This window comes from Drosophila innubila (assembly GCF_004354385.1).
Source record: "Drosophila innubila isolate TH190305 chromosome 2R unlocalized genomic scaffold, UK_Dinn_1.0 1_C_2R, whole genome shotgun sequence".
NCBI lineage: Eukaryota > Metazoa > Arthropoda > Insecta > Diptera > Drosophilidae > Drosophila > Drosophila innubila.
The window spans coordinates 15,430,283-15,446,252 of record NW_022995374.1 but is presented as its reverse complement, the minus strand read 5'-3'; the positions used below and the strand labels follow the sequence as shown (position 1 = coordinate 15,446,252).

The 15,970-nt window shown below is 37.5% G+C and overlaps 2 protein-coding genes across 3 annotated transcripts; one reads left to right on the top strand and one right to left on the bottom strand.

The window, feature by feature from the left end:
- Positions 1-4,362: 4,362 nt before the first annotated feature.
- LOC117784985 (trichohyalin-like) lies at positions 4,363-7,029 on the bottom strand. The gene is made up of 2 exons (XM_034622852.1): positions 6,104-7,029; positions 4,363-5,623 (listed from the first exon to the last, which is right to left on the bottom strand). The coding sequence occupies exons 1-2, from the start codon at positions 6,906-6,908 to the stop codon at positions 4,611-4,613; spliced, it is 1,818 nt and encodes a 605-aa protein (XP_034478743.1). The 5' UTR covers positions 6,909-7,029; the 3' UTR covers positions 4,363-4,610.
- Positions 7,030-7,979: 950 nt separating this feature from the next.
- Positions 7,980-13,526, top strand: LOC117785208 (cytochrome P450 CYP12A2-like). 2 transcript variants are annotated; one of them, XM_034623123.1, is made up of 5 exons: positions 7,980-8,220; positions 10,095-10,564; positions 10,681-11,113; positions 11,426-12,047; positions 13,514-13,526. In XM_034623123.1, exons 1-4 carry the CDS (start codon positions 8,119-8,121, stop codon positions 12,020-12,022), a joined length of 1,602 nt encoding a protein of 533 aa, XP_034479014.1. In that variant the 5' UTR covers positions 7,980-8,118; the 3' UTR covers positions 12,023-12,047; positions 13,514-13,526. The 2 variants fall into 2 exon arrangements, with proteins under 2 accessions (XP_034479014.1, XP_034479013.1); XM_034623122.1 differs by lacking the exon at positions 13,514-13,526 and having other exon boundaries at positions 11,426-12,313.
- The last annotated feature ends 2,444 nt before the right edge of the window (positions 13,527-15,970 follow it).

Below are 15,970 nucleotides of genomic sequence, written 5' to 3'. Positions count from 1 at the left end.
CTAGAAATCAATTAAATTGAAATTACGCATACGACATGTGTGCAAACAGCGAACAAGTTCCAAAGCGAATTCTGCTGCTTTTAGTACTTTCGCTTGCTGCTGTTTAGGTTTATTCCTTTTTTTCTTTTTTGGGTAAATTGAATTGTCATTTAAATGTGCCAAACGTGATTGAAATTAAATTCTTCCAAGTTTGTCTGCTTGTTTCTTTTTTAACAGTAAACAGATGAAGAGCAATGCTTGAGCTAAAAGTGCAATAAACTGAAATATTTAATGGAATTTATGACTGGTCTATCTCAAGATGTGTTTAACTAATTGCTGATGTTGCTTTAAAATATTTATATTTATATTGCTGAGTGGCCACACATGGCGTATGCGTGCTATGCACCCGCATCTGTGTTTGTTTCTCATTGCATATGTATGCATGATTATGTGTGTGTGAGCTTGCATGATAAACAATAACCAGGAAGACAGCAGCCGCGTTGGATTTATGTAGTCGTTTGAACGTTGCCACACACACCCACACACAAACACACACACACACATACAACACTGCCACGCCCCCTCACGCCCTCTCCATTTGCTGCATATGCTATATTTATACATAATGTAGCGTTTTGCAGCATCTGCTACTCTGTGGCTGTCTGACCGCAACAAAGAACACCACACACAAACACACTCACACAGCTGCAAGTAAAAATATGCATATAAATTCAGAAAGTGTTGCATATTTTTTAGCGCAATTTCACTTTACTTGTATTGTCAGCACCTTCGGGACATGTAACTAACTTTGTAGCTTATAAAGTTATAATTAAGCTGCCCCAAGGCGAGAGTCTAACAAAGTCGACCAGTCAATGGGCCAAGTTATAACTATTTGTGGCCGAAAGTGCAAAGTGGTAAATGGAATAATTAATATGACCAAAGTAACTTGTTTGTGAAAATTCTAATACTTTGTTTATAGAATATAGAAAATATATATATAAATAAAATAAATGACTAATTTCTATAAGTAATCTCAAAACTGACGAAAATCTATGAAATTGTTCTTTCAACTGTTTATATTTAAACTAACTATCAATAAATCATTGAGTATCATTCAGAGTACAAATTTAAGCTTGTTCATATAGTTAATAAAATAATATACGTATGCTTAATGTTTAATGAAATTTTTATAGAATTTATTTTAAATAATATAGTGAGCGAAATAGTAAGAAAAAAATATCAGGAATTGTAGTTCTAGGACTCATCAATTTAACATTATAACGCTTTTGAACCATTGTTGAGCCACACATTGAACCCTTTATTTTGTGGCAACACTTTTCAGCAGCTGTGCAACAATTTGTAAGTGTTTGCTGAGTTTTGATGCAATTTCTTGCCACAATTGCGTGTAAGGCAAACAACGTGCCACAATGCAGCACACACGAACATATAGTACATACATTTCCCATTTATTCATTTTTAATTTTTTTGAGGCGCTTTTCACTTTCCGGGGAAATGGACAAATTAAATTTTCAACGTTTGTTCAGCGTCTTTGTTCGTGTGGTTGCTGTTGACTTAACTGGGCGGCATTGTCGTTTATTTACACAGACTCTCTCACACACACACACTCGCATGCTGAGAGCAGGCTGAGCTCATGATGTATGTGCCACACACACACACACACACACACACACATATATATATACACACACGCACACACGCTTGGGAAAATCACAAAAACAAATTAGTTGCGTGTAATTTAATTTGAAATGCTCGCGCGTTTATCAAACAAAATGAAAACTGTGAAATGGAGCAGCAGCGCAGCTGGAAAAGCAGAGCAGCAGCAGCGCAGCAGCAGCGCAGCAGCAGCGCAGCAGCTTCGTGGCAGCATCAGCAAGAGTCGCCGCAAAAAGGGAAGAAAATGCTAATTGGATTTTGTTTTAACATGCAAGGCGTCGCATTCAACCTCCTGCTACGTGTGTGCCTTTGATAGCCAAGTTAATAAACATTAAAAGCAATTTTGTTCTTAATTTTTGATGCCCCATTTTTTCTTAAGACGTTCATTAAGACCTGGTTGGAGCTGTCATTGACGTAGATGTATCTAGGATATTATAAACCATGTGATCTGTTTATTTTAGAAGCACACAATAAAAAGAAATTTTATTAAATTATGCTAAGCATAATTAGGAAATATATTGTGCTTTCATTACATATTTTTATTTATTTTTTGACAATACTATAAATTAGTTTTACACATTAAAACAACTGCCAGCAAAGAATTAAAAAAAAAACAAAACAAATAATATACAAATAAACTACATACATATCTTTAATTCGTAAATCTATGTTTATTTGGAGCATAACTTTTTATAACGCCATTAACAACAAATTGGTTCAAACCCCAATAAATTTCACTCTTCATTTTGTGTTTTACTTGAAATTTGGGCCAGCGAATTAATTGTAAAGAAAGTTGTGAAATTTTCTAAAAGGATTTGGTTAAAGTAGAGAAATAAAAGGAGGGCAAAGTTATTGCTTTCATCATTTGAAGAAAAGTTGCTAATCAATTTGATGTTCACAGCGAAGTGAAAGCCTGTGGTGATTTCTTTTGATAGCATTCTCGTTTACCTCTCTCACCTCCAGCATTTGTTGGTATTATACGCATTTGTTGGCACTCGACACAGTTGGCTAATTAATAGGATTAACTACCAAAAAGCAAACACAATTGGCTGCTGAGCAAACAATAACACAAAGCACTCAACTTTTTAAAGGGATGGAGACTTTCGAGGTTTTGTCAGGAGCTCTCTAGAGCGGTTGGCAAGTCCTTGAGCAAACATCATTACACACAAGACACACAGACACACATTTACACACACACTCTGGCTTACAGTTGAGTTTCAGATGTCGGCACCTAACGCGCTTTAATGCAGGTGATTAATTGCTTTTGAGGTTCGTCGGCAGCCAGTTTGAAAATTTTCAAAATTTCATTAGCTCCATACCACTGCCCCCACTCCTTTGTTTGTTGAACTTTTTGGGGGGCCACACTGCATGACTTTTGCAGACAATGTCAGCCCCATTTCTACGAGTAGGTTTGCCTTAGACGAGCTAATTAAGTTAAAGTTGCTGCCTGATTCTGATTCTGGTTTTGATGCTGATGCTGGTCCTGTTTCTGATCCTGATTCCGGCCCTGACCTCACTCCCACTCCTGCTAATGATGTCGTCGAGTTTGACAGAGAGTGAGAGAGACAGAGAACGAGAATGAGAATGAGAAAGACGTGCTTTAAATTGTTTTTGATTTACTTATTTCCGCGCTGATAAATTACATTTGCAGCACAAGGACAAAGTTCAAGACGCCGTTTTTGGCTAATGCGCAAAGTTTTTCTTTTGGGCCAACGTCGTGTTAGTTTTTGGCGGCTTGTCAGCAATTTGAATAATTTATTCATATGTTACGTGGCCTGACAACGCGTTGCATGTGGCACGTTTTGGCCACATTTGGCACCGCTGTCAACAGTTAACACATTTTGCGCCCACTTTGCCAGCTCAAATGTAAATTTAATTAGCCCTCCAGTCTATTAAAATGCCATCTTGGCCCAAATAAATCACTAAGCTGGCAAACAGACCAACTTAAATCACTTTCTGATAAATCGTCGCTCACATTTATTTGTCCAGGCAGATGGAATATATAGTACAAAGTAATACATGTTACAATGCAGCATTTACGAATGCTGAACTACAAAACACCCTGTATTGCTGTATATGTAATTACTTAAATTAAATATGATTGAAAATTGGTTATCTATAAATATTTAAAATTTTTACTGCTTAGAAAAATTAAACATTTTATATTTTCTTTGATTTGTCTACAGGATATCTGCCCAGCGACTACCGTCTTCTGTGTTATTCTTATAATCTGTTTGCTCTACTTGTATAAATAATTTTTCAGCTGCGATTGCATTTTCTGTGCTGCCCGGAAAATTGTTATATTAAAAATGCAAAATGTGCTGAAGCTGGAGAATATTGCAAAACTTGACTTGACACAAAGCTGAAGTCTAAGTGTATTGCTAGAAGTTTATACAAATGCGTATTTTATATTAAATCTCTAAAAGCTGTGGCGACTCCTTGATTCAAATGCAAATGGAATTGCAATTCTAAAAAGTCTGTGATTGTAATTTCTTTAAAATGACTTTATACAATTTTTTAAAATGTAATTCAAGTGTGTATTTAAAATAAATATTCTTGGCCAAGGAAACTGAAACTCTTAATAATTTGAATTATAATAAAATTATACGATAACTCGTAATTTTATCTTCACTTTTTTAACATTTATTGTTTTTATTATATTATTATGCATAGTTGCTACCTTATATTTGTGATATTTAAGTAAATGGATCGAGGAAAATTAATCTTTAGTTAATTGTCATATTATTTGATAGCTCCATTGGAGACATAACTGTAGCTAAGGACTCGCAGGTCCTTCATATCAAACATCAATTGGTTGAGTGAAGAATTCTGTTTTGATTGCTTTTCCTTCTCTTTCTAGACTCTGCATATTTTTGGTTGTAAAAGTTTAAAAGTATGAATTATTAGTATTTTTTTGTCGTTTGTTAAGTATTTACTTGTTAAGAGCTAAATCTTAATCATAATTTGATACCCTGGGTATTACTTGTACAGGGAATTGGTGGAGGATCGTCCTCGTAGCACACATTGCTGCCACAATCGAAGGAATCGACATCGTCGATTGCAGGCAGTCCGCAATGCTGGAAACACTTGACTGGACACTCCATTGGACATTTCTTATATGGTTTCTCCTCGGCAGCCATTTTTGTGATTTTAATACACTTGGCAAAGATGCCATGACGATTGTTCTCCTGTCGCTGGCGACACTCCTCCCGCTGATCATACTTTCTATAGGCCAAATCCGCCTTGGAGTGAAATCCTGGCCAGCAATAATCGCGCAGTTTGCTTCGACGCACCATTCGACCCTCGGGTTCCATATCAATGTTATTTTTGCGACGATAAACTTCAACTGCCTTGGCCATGGGATATACGGAACGTCCTCCCTGCCGGGCATGGGAAATCATGTTAACCGCATCATCGAAGAAGCCAACATCCTCGTGCAGATAAGGATCATCTTCGCAGGCGGAGATTCTCATTAGCTCATCTTCGCGTCGCTGCAGGAACTCATCTCGCTGGCCATAGAGAATGTTGCGCAGTTTTGTAGTTTCATCATCTTTCTTATATTTCTGGCTGATTGCGAACCGTCTGTTGGTGTCCTGGTTCTTGAACCGTTCCGCTACATGGAAGCGATGAATTTGATCAGCACGTTTGCGTTTTTCCTCGTCCTGTTTACGCTCCTCCTTTTGGTAGGCAATGCGTTCCTTGCGCAACTCATCCAACCGACAAAGTCGTCGTGTTTCATCCGCTTGAACCTCCGAATCATGGCGTTCCACAAGCTCACGTTGATGTTCCTCGTCTTGTCGCTTCTTCGCCTGTTGCTCACGGCAGAGTTGTACGGCAAGTGCTTCACGATCACGTATTTCTTTCTCACGTATCGCCTTGATATCCTGACCCGAACGCGTATCCAGTTTACGACGCTTCACCTGATCAACACAAATTACACGATCGTCGATCGCGTCGCAAATATTTTCATCTGTAGAGTGGATATAGGATGAGGTATAACAAGAAAGAACGGTTTTCTTCGACATGCCGAAGAATTGGTATTATTATAGATCTTTGTATTCAATTTTCAACTGATCTTTTCCATGATCATCAATTCTATAATTTTATTTAGGATGTATAAAAAAGCCGTGTGTTTGGTTGAGATATCTCAAAAAACTACAGAGACCACAAATTCTTAAATATAAAATAGTTGACTTTCCACCGATCGTTTCTATATAGCTGTATATGATATAATTTCCCGATCCAGCATAGTTACACATGGGTAATTCTTCTACCAAAAAAGAACGTATGCTAATTTCATCAAGGGCAGACGGACGGACTAAGTTTATCTACTTAGTTTATCATCCTGATCAGGAATTGATAGCTTTAATGGAGTCTGTCACGACTACTTTAAAACCTTACATGTTTCTTGACAATATTTTGCATATTAGCATGTTAATTTTAAACTTACAATTCGCTCTCTCGGCCTTCTCCTTTATCGCATCCTGATAGGCACGACGACAGAACTCGCGTTTACTTTCCGCCAGCTTCTTGGCGAGTCTTTCTTCCACATCTTGCAGGCATTTGTACTGTGCCCGTTCAATGATCACTTCAGAATCCTTTTGCTCCTTCTCGTCAAGTCGCTGCTGATGCCTCTCGGCGAGTTCCTTGACGAAGTGTTCTCGAATGGCGAGCGCTTTCTTCTCCTGCACCGCTTTCTCCTGGTCCTCGGTGACGCCACAGAAGGGAATCAACATCAGCGGACATTGTGCCTCGTCTAGTCGCTGCTGACGCAGTGCATCCTCGGCAATCTCACGATTAAGATTCTCATTGAACTTTCGCTGGTAGGTCATCTCACTCTCGACCAGGGCGTGATGCAGGGATCGTTGTCCCGATTTCAGGTTCTCCAATATGCGATTTGCGCGCATGATGCGTTCCTTGCGATGCTGTTCGTCCTCCTTCTTGACTTGCTTTCTTCTGATTTCATCTTCTTTTATTTCCAGATCCAGTTTCGCCTGTTTCTCCTCCTCGAGGGACATGTGACCCATGTTCTTGAACTGACTGCACAACTGATCGTTACCCTCCTTCAGATACTGCATATATCGATGTTCCTCATCATCTGCCGCCAATTTCTCATGCTTTTGGGCCATTTGGGATCGGTCCATAATGGCGTTAAACCGTTTCGCAGAGATCACAACCGGTTGGAGTGTGCGTTTCTTCAGGAAAATCGAGTGTCCGGCCTTTCCCAGGCACGCCTTATTCAACTGTACTTGCATCTTGACTAAAAATTAATTAGTATTAAAAACGTGTAGGCCAAGTTGTAAATAACGCGGTATTCTATCGATCTATTGAGTTTATAAATTGTATTTAAAGTGTATTTATGATGCGTGTTCATTGTTTGTATTAAGTGTGATTGTTTCAGGGCTTATTTGTTTAATAACGCTTAAGTTTTAGAAAAGGGACTACTAGATCACAATCATAAATATATTGATACAGTCCAATAAATTATCTCTATGGAATATGCCAATCTTGTTGTCTTCTTTGTGCTTCCAGATCTTATTTGCATTTATTTTTAGCTACGGTTATTTGTGTCTGAAATTTGAATATTTTGTTTAGACAATTTGCCAAGAATCGTACACAATCGAACTTTTTACCATATGCTTCGACTTTGTTTTCTTCTGCTCTCTTTATCGAATTTTAAGAGAGAGCAAGGTGTTAATGTTGTATTTTTTTAGGTCAGGGCATATCACACAGTAATACACTACACTTGTATTGGGTATATACACTTGGACAAATTACAAAATTGGCAAATTTTTTGATGACAAAGAAATCAATTTCCTTTAATAATTCTTTCTTCTGTATTTATGGTCAAATGAATGTTTATATAAAAAAATTAATATAATAATTTTAAAAGTATTTTTAAGAGAGACTTTAGTGATCTACAAAAGAACTAAAATAGATATTAAATAGATACAATTAGCCAGAGTATGATAAAGTCGGTTATAGGCTTATGATGCTAAACTAATAAACCTTAACATGTGTATACACACATAAGCTCAAAGAGTACAGAGAAAAATAAAAGAAACAGTAATACAAGTCCATTTCATCGAAGAGAGAGAACATTGCGTGAACAAATACACACTTATTGATAGAGAGAGATAGCGATGTTTAATGCTTAGCTTAGATTAGCGCTCAAACATGTGTACAAATATACAAACATGTGTATGCCGGCAAACAGCTGAGAGCGAAGATTAAGCACTCTCTTGATATTTCACAATTAACGCCGCTCATTGCGTTAGTGAGAATTGATACTTATGAGGCGGTCAGTGGCGAAGCGAATTCAGTGTGCGGCGAGTAACGCAGACGGCGACACGTGAAGCAAAGTTGGCAACGCAACCGAAAACTACCTCAAAGCATACACACACTCTCACATAAATGCCATAAACAAACGAAAGAGCGAGACGCAGCGAAAACAAACCTGTCACAATGACTCAGCTGAAAATATTGGGAAGCAGTTCGGTCATAAATTGCTTGAAAACAACAACAGAACGATGCAGCTCCGTAACAGTTGCGCAGAAATTGCAGCAGGTAATTATAAAAGTCAGTGATTAAAAACGTAACCTTTAACCAGTGTTAACCAATGGATATTGGCAACTAAGGGCCTCCTCTATAAAAATCCGGACACAAAGTTAGCTGGTTTTTTAAAACAATTTAAGTTTTTTTTCCAAATTTGAGTATGCACGATTGTTATCGATGATTATGCCGTGCTGTATGCAAAGTTTCGATAAAATCGTTGCATCTATTGCAGAATGGTAAACAATGGAAAAGACGCAACGTGATAAAATTGTGCACAATTTCTTAGAAAATCCCGATTGGTCACTTTCAAAGATCGGAAAAACTTTGAAAATCGCCAAGTCAACCGTGTGTGATGTTATAAAACGTTTTAAGGAGACTCACACTACAAATAGAGCCAAACACCAAACTTTAAAACGTGGTTGTAGAAACCGTTATCTAAGAGCAAAGGTAATAAGATCATTGCGAGCAAATCCTGAATTGAGTGACGGTGATAGAGCAAAAAGACTAAAAACAAGCGCTTCCACTATTCGACGAATACGACTTTCCGAAGGTATAAAGGCCTACGTATGTGTAAAAAATCCTAACAGGTCGGATAAACAAAATTTAAACGCAAAAACACGTGCTCGTTTGCTCTACGACCAAGTTCTTACCAAATTTCAAGGGTGCATAATAATGGATGATGAAACGTACATCAAAATGAATTTTAAGCAGCTTGCAGGCCGAAAATTTTACTATGCCTATAAACGTGGATGTGTTGCCTCAAAATTTAAAAATATACCGATGGACAAATTTGGAAGGAAAGCTTTAATATGGCAAGCTATCTGTAGCTGCGGTCTGAAGTCGCGCGCTTTTGTAACAACATCATCAATGACGTCAGAAGTGTACGTGAAGGAGTGCATGCAAAAACGCCTTTGCCATTTATACATATGCACCGATCACCAGTGAAGTTCTGGCCTGATTTGGCGACGTGTCACTTTTCAAATACGACGAAGCTGTGGTATGAAGCAAACCAGGTCGATGTGCTACCGAAGTGGCTTAACCCACCTAATTGTCCTGAGCTTCGTCCTATCGAAAGATATTGGGCAATCGTTAAAGGAAAATTGAAAAGGAGTGGTAGTATTGTGGAAAATGAGAAATCAATGCTGATTGCCTCTAACAAATACGCTGCGAAAGTGGACAGAAAATGTGTGCAGAAGTTAATGTCAAACATTAAAAAGAACACTCGCCATTTTATTCGCTGTAAACAAAATTGAATAATTTTTTGTAATAAATATAAATGCAAAGCATCCTCTTTAGATTAAACTTTATTTCATTAGAATCGAACAACAGGTAAGAAAGTTATAGCCTGATTTAAGTGTCCGGATTTTTATTGAGGAGGCCCTTATAACTCAAACCCTATAAAAAGCAAAATTTTTTATTATGTTGCAACCGAGAATACAAAATTATTCCAACCAAAAAATCCGATCAGTAACCGATTCATGTATAACGGCTAGTTTCGTTTCAATCAAGCATTAAATTGAAATATGTTGTTACGGCGTTATGATTTATTTGGTTTTAACTAATTTTGATTTTACATTTTAATATTGATCTTGTTAAATAGATCTTTTTGAAAATTAAACAATTTTTGTTTATAAATATATTAACGTGTTCTTTTTATTATGTTTTTACAAATTACTTTTTTTTTGTGAACCGTAATTATTCCGCTATTTTAAAATCGAAACATAAAAGAAACACTAAACATTACAAGCCAATATACAAAGACTTTTCGTAACTCACAACCGCAAAAAAATATAAAAACATAACCGAATTGAAACCTATATTCTTATCGGTTTGATTTGCTGATATAAACATTTTGTTATAATTTTACAATATGTTTATATATATAGCGTCGTAATGGCTCGACAACAACAACAAAGAAGGAGGGGAAACCGCTTAAGGAGATGCCAACTGTAGACAAGTGGAGTTTACTTTGGAATTTCAGGCCAGGCGGTAAATATAACGGTGCCGATGTGAACGATATCAGCAAAAGATTGCTTGAGGACTCCGGCAGTGATATTACCATGTTGGCTGGTGTTTTCGGCAAACCGCCTGTGATTATTACACAGAACCCAGATGATTTCGAGACGATCTTACGTCACGATGGTGTCTGGCCTTATCGCACGGGTTTCGAGGTCCTGAACTACTTTCGCAATGAGTATCGTAAGGATTATTTTGGCAAGGAGACGGGACTGTTGACTTCGCAGAACGAGGATTGGGGAAATATGCGATCGGCTGCAAATCCCATTCTCATGCATCCCAAGAATGCGAAGCTTTACTTGGGTTCATTGGATATGATAAACCAGCAGTTTATAGAGAGGTAAATGAAAAACTTTAATTATTACATATATGTATTATATTTAATAAAAAAGTTAAAAATGGTATTTTTTGTGATATTTTTGTATTATAACACTTATAACAATATTTTTCTTATAGAATCAAGTTAATTCGCGATCCCCAAACGCTTGAAGTGCCTGCTGATTTTAAGGATGAGATCAGCGCCTGGACACTAGAATCGGTGGGCATGGTTGCACTGGATAGTCGTCTGGGTCTTATAGACAATACGAATCCCAAGGGTCGCTATTTCTTTACATTGCTACAACGTTTCTTCGACTTGGCCGTTGATCTGGAAATGAAGCCCTCATTGTGGCGTCAGTTCAAGACCAAAAAACTAAAGGAGGTTCTCCATGTACTAGATGAGTCAGTGCGCATATTGGATGAGTACATCCAAGAGGCCGTAGAACGCATCGAGAACAGGAAAGGCGATAACCCCGATTCAGAGAAGAGTGTAGTGGAGAAACTTTTAGATATCAATCACAAATACGCTGTGAATATAGCCATGGATATGCTCTTTGCTGGCGTCGATACTGTGAGTAAAAATAAAAAAATTACTACCATAAAAGTGCGAAAATTTTCATAAAATTGTAGTTCATTTTACCTCAAATGATAGGCGACAAAAAAAAGGAAAATATCTAAAAATTTTATGTAATTCAGTATAAAAATATATGCCTAATAACTTTTCGGAAATTTAAATGGGTGCATAAAAATTTATGAACTAAAATCAGATTTATCCTAAGTAAAATTACCTAGCATTAAATTTTGAAGTTATTATTTAATTCTGAACTTAAAAGGTTTTTATTGTGATAGCTGAACTTACTGAATATTCCATTTCTGATTGCAGACGACAAGCACTTTTGCAGCTATCCTCTTAGCCCTGGCCAAGCATCCGGAGAAGCAGGCAAGGTTACGTGCAGAGATACGTGGCATTCTGCCGGAGAAGGATACGCCACTGACGGTTGAGTCCATGAAGAATTTGCCGTATTTGCGGGCCTGCATTAAGGAGACTCTCCGCTACTATCCACTCACATCGGCAAATGTGCGTACCATACGTCAGGAACTGGTGCTTAGTGGTTTCACCGTGCCCGAGGGCTCTGAGATTGCCATGCTGCACTTGAATCTGTGGAGCGATGCCAAACACTTTTCCCAGCCGGATGAGTTCATTCCCGAGCGCTGGCTGCGCGATAATCAAACGGAATCCTCCGGTTGTCCAGCGGCCACCAAAACAAGTCATCCATTTGCCTATTTGCCCTTTGGCTTTGGATCACGCAGTTGCATTGGACGTCGCATTGCCGAAATGGAGCTGGAAATCGGTGTTGCACGTATGCTAAGAAACTTTCAATTGGAATTCAATCATCCAGTTGATAAACCCTTCACTGCCTATCAAATTTCCACGCCTCGTATTCCGTTGCAATTTAAATTCACTGATTTGAAGGATTAAATATATACAGTATTTATATATATATGTTTAACATTTTTAATTCCGGAGGCTTATATAGTAAATATACAGTATTTTGTCTTGGAAAACTTCCCTTTCTTTTTGAATGTAAATAACTTTTTATAATGCGAGAAAGTGAGCTTTTGTTTTACATTTGAAATCACTTTGAAAATGATTGTTAAAGTATTGTTTACATAATTATTATAATGCAAATTTGCAAACTGAACTAAATGTAATTTATTCAAATGCCAAGCAAATGCGAATGAATAAATTGAAACTTCCTGCACTAATTTCTAGCCACAAGCTTGTCAACTCTTTTTAAAGGGATATTTTCAACAGAATTAGCATTAAATGGGCATAAATAATGTCATATTACGGCAAATAATTACAACTGTCGGCTTAGAGGTTTTTAAGAGGTTTTGGGGCGCCTCTCAATGATGATGAGAATGATTATAATGCTGATGATGATGATCATGATGATGATGACTGGAGGGAAATGCTATACTGATAATTATGGCATGCAAAAGTGTGCATAAAATGCTGGCAACTGTAACCCAATATAAATGCCATTTATCATGGTGCGTCGTGTGGGCGGCAAGTGGTGCAAGGGGCGTGGCGACTGAGTCTATGTGGTGACTGTTGCTAATAAATTATAGTCCTGAGTCCTAAGTTCTGTCCGTGGACATGTGCTGTACACAGAAAAGCAAAGAGAGAGAGAGACAGAGAAAGAGAGAGAGAGACAGAGATAGAGAGATAGTGCCCCGCCCACAACGCCTGTCGTTGACAGTTTTAAATTACAAACGTTGGCGGTTGGTTTCAACGGTGGATTCAACGGGTTTTTTGGTCTATGCCAAGCTAATTAAGCCAAACATTTGGCAATTGCAACTGTGTCCTGCGTGTCATAACTTGTCCTTCTTATAAGCTTTTTAATTGGCTTGGATTTGGCCAAAATGAAATGACCTTTGGCCACATTAGCACCACAACAAATGGCACATCAAAATCAAATTTGTTATTTATTGGCTGTCGCTCTATCTAGCTCACTCACACTCTCACTCTCCCTCTCCCTCTAGCTGTCCCTGTCTGTTTGGACCAGGGTAATCCTAACACAATTATTTATTTATTCGCACACCAAGTGTGCCCCATCAGCTTTAACCTCTGCTCATTTTTCATTGCCCGCCCAATGAATTGCGCCAATTATGCGTTGACAGCCTCAAGTTCCAAATGGGCCTTCTTTCTGGAAGGTTTTTTGGGTGGATTTCGGTTGGTTGTATTGCCCCTCTAAGTGGAATCATTTGCGAGCACAATTGGCCATTGTATTCGAGAATGGTGAACAGATTTCGAAGCCGGCAAGCTGCCAGATTATACTTACTGTAATCTGTGGCAATTGGAGAGGCCTACTGAGAGGAGCCTCAAATTGAGTTGTTTGCCAAAATCTGCACCTAAACTGGAACATGATTTTCACAAAAGTTCGAGTATTGCAAGTAAGAACACAAGCTAGATTTATAACAGCTTGAAAAATAAGAGATTTTCCAATTATTGTTCAAATTCAACCAAATATAAAAAGCCTTTGAAAATAAGAATCTGTAAATATTCTGTTTTAATCAGTTCAGTTTTGACCAAGTTTTGGAAAATGCGGAAACCAAGAATACAGATGCATTTCGAAAATATTAGAAAAGGAGTTTTTTTAAATCTAAATAAATGAAATTAAATCTCTTAATGACTTTTCAGATTTTAACAAGTAATGGTATTTAAAAGTCAACATTTTAAAAATGTTTAAAAATTAATTTAACATTCTTTTTAAATACGTTTTTGAATAGAACGAATTTCCAGTAAGGATGCCATCCTGACAAACGGCTCAATTCTCTCCATAATAAATTTTGTGCCTTAACTTTAACCCTCTCTCTTCGTAAGCATAAAAACCTTAAATAAATCTAAAAAAATATCAGAATAAAATGTGAAATACTTTTGACATTATTGTCAACTGAATTTACTCGACGGGGAATGCAACATTCAGTGGAACTCTTGCAACACTGTGGCATGTCAAGGTTTTGAAATCTGACCCCTTCCCCATTCCCCAGTCCCCCTTGGCCCTTTGTCCTTTTACCGAGTTGCTGACAAAACACTTCAGAGATAAAATGTATTTGTATGCAATTTGTTTTTGTGCTGTCGTTGTCAAAAAATGTACACTTTTCATTTTGCGTTGCATTGTTTTGTACTTTCATACATGCTGCTGTATAAATATATATTCTCGTACTCGTGCTTGTATTTATTTAGTTTTTTCTATATATTGTACACATAGTATATTTCTTTGCTGCCATCTTTTATTTTACTATCCGCAATTGTGTCATGCACTTCAAACTGCACGTCCATTGTTTGCGCTGTGCCAATGCCGAGAGGCTTCAAGGGAGTAGGAGGTGGAGGGTGGGGTGGGGGAAGATGTGGATGGGGTGTTAGATTCCATCCCATGCCACAAATCTCCCTCCAGGGACCAGCACTCGTATTCGCACTCATCGTATCTGAGCATCATCAGAATTGTCACTTTGATGTTGCTGTAACCAACTCTCGAGCCATGGCCAACTGGGTTAATGGCACAAATGTTGTGTCTGTGTCTGTGTCCGTTCCCTACACGATCCTCATGCATCACCCGCGTGGCGCCACACCGACAAACAATCAAATTTAACATATAACCAAAGTGAAACGAATGCGCATTTCAACTTTAAAGTTTGACATGATATTCCTTTATTTTCGTCGAACTGACAACATTTATCATATGTTTTTTGATTGTATTTTTTTTCATGTTGCCTTGTTTTGAGATAAACACGATGCCAAATATTGAATTACATGTTTTTTAGGCGCAACAGAAGACAGCTACAGGTTTAGCAATCATTTCAGGAGACAATCAAGCTGCGTGCCTTGTCAGATAGTATTAAACAGCACCAGGCACAACAATTTAAGTAGCAGCTGAGAACTTCATAAAAAACAAGCAAAGGAAAAATTAGTAAAGATGAAATAGTCACTATTAAAATACTCTTTAAGTACTTCATATATCTTTTAATAGCATATATCTATAAATATAGTAGCTTACTTTTTTAATAATTTTATTTTATTTAAAGAAAATTTTTTCTTATCTTATTTAGATTTTTGACAATTTATTTAAAAGTTAATAATCTGTCTAATAAGCGTATGCACTATTATTTTGATTTGACAAAGGAATGAATATTTAATATTAATATTCAACTAATATGTTAGATACTTCGATATTTGTTCTAAATATATTTTAAAGAATATATTAATTTAAAACTAATATTAATTATTTTAGAGTCTTGTTGGTCATTATTATATATTTGCTTTTATATTTAGAACTTATTTTTACTAATAAATGTATTTATTCACTTTTTTTTTAACATGTTATAAAAACAACTTTATCAAGTCTCTTACGGTACCCCACAGACCCCATGTAATACCCTAGAAAGTCGCAATGCTTGCGCCCAAGAAAGTGGAAGTCAAAACACGCGCAGATTGACAGTTAATAAAGTGGCGACAAGTTGCCCGCTGGATGGTTACCACCGGGTGGCTTAAAAGAACGTGGCAACTGTGGCGTTGACAACTTGACCCAATGTGTGTGACAACTGTTCCCCACCCCCCCATCCCCATTCACACCCACGCTCCCGGTCTGACCGACCAAAAGTTTCAGCGACCTGCCAGGCCGGCAAAAACAAGAAATGTGTAATAAAGCAAACATTTTCAGCTGCAAATTGTACAAGCTGTCAAAATATTGAATTTCAAGGCGAGCCACTGCCCTCTGAGTGCGGGTGGGAGTGGTGTCGCTTTCAATGCTCGGCTTTAAATCAGCACCACACAAACAGTCAAACAACGAAATGAAACCACCCAGCAACTTTCTGCATTAATGAAATGCACATTTGTCAACCGACGGGGAAACTCGACAAAACC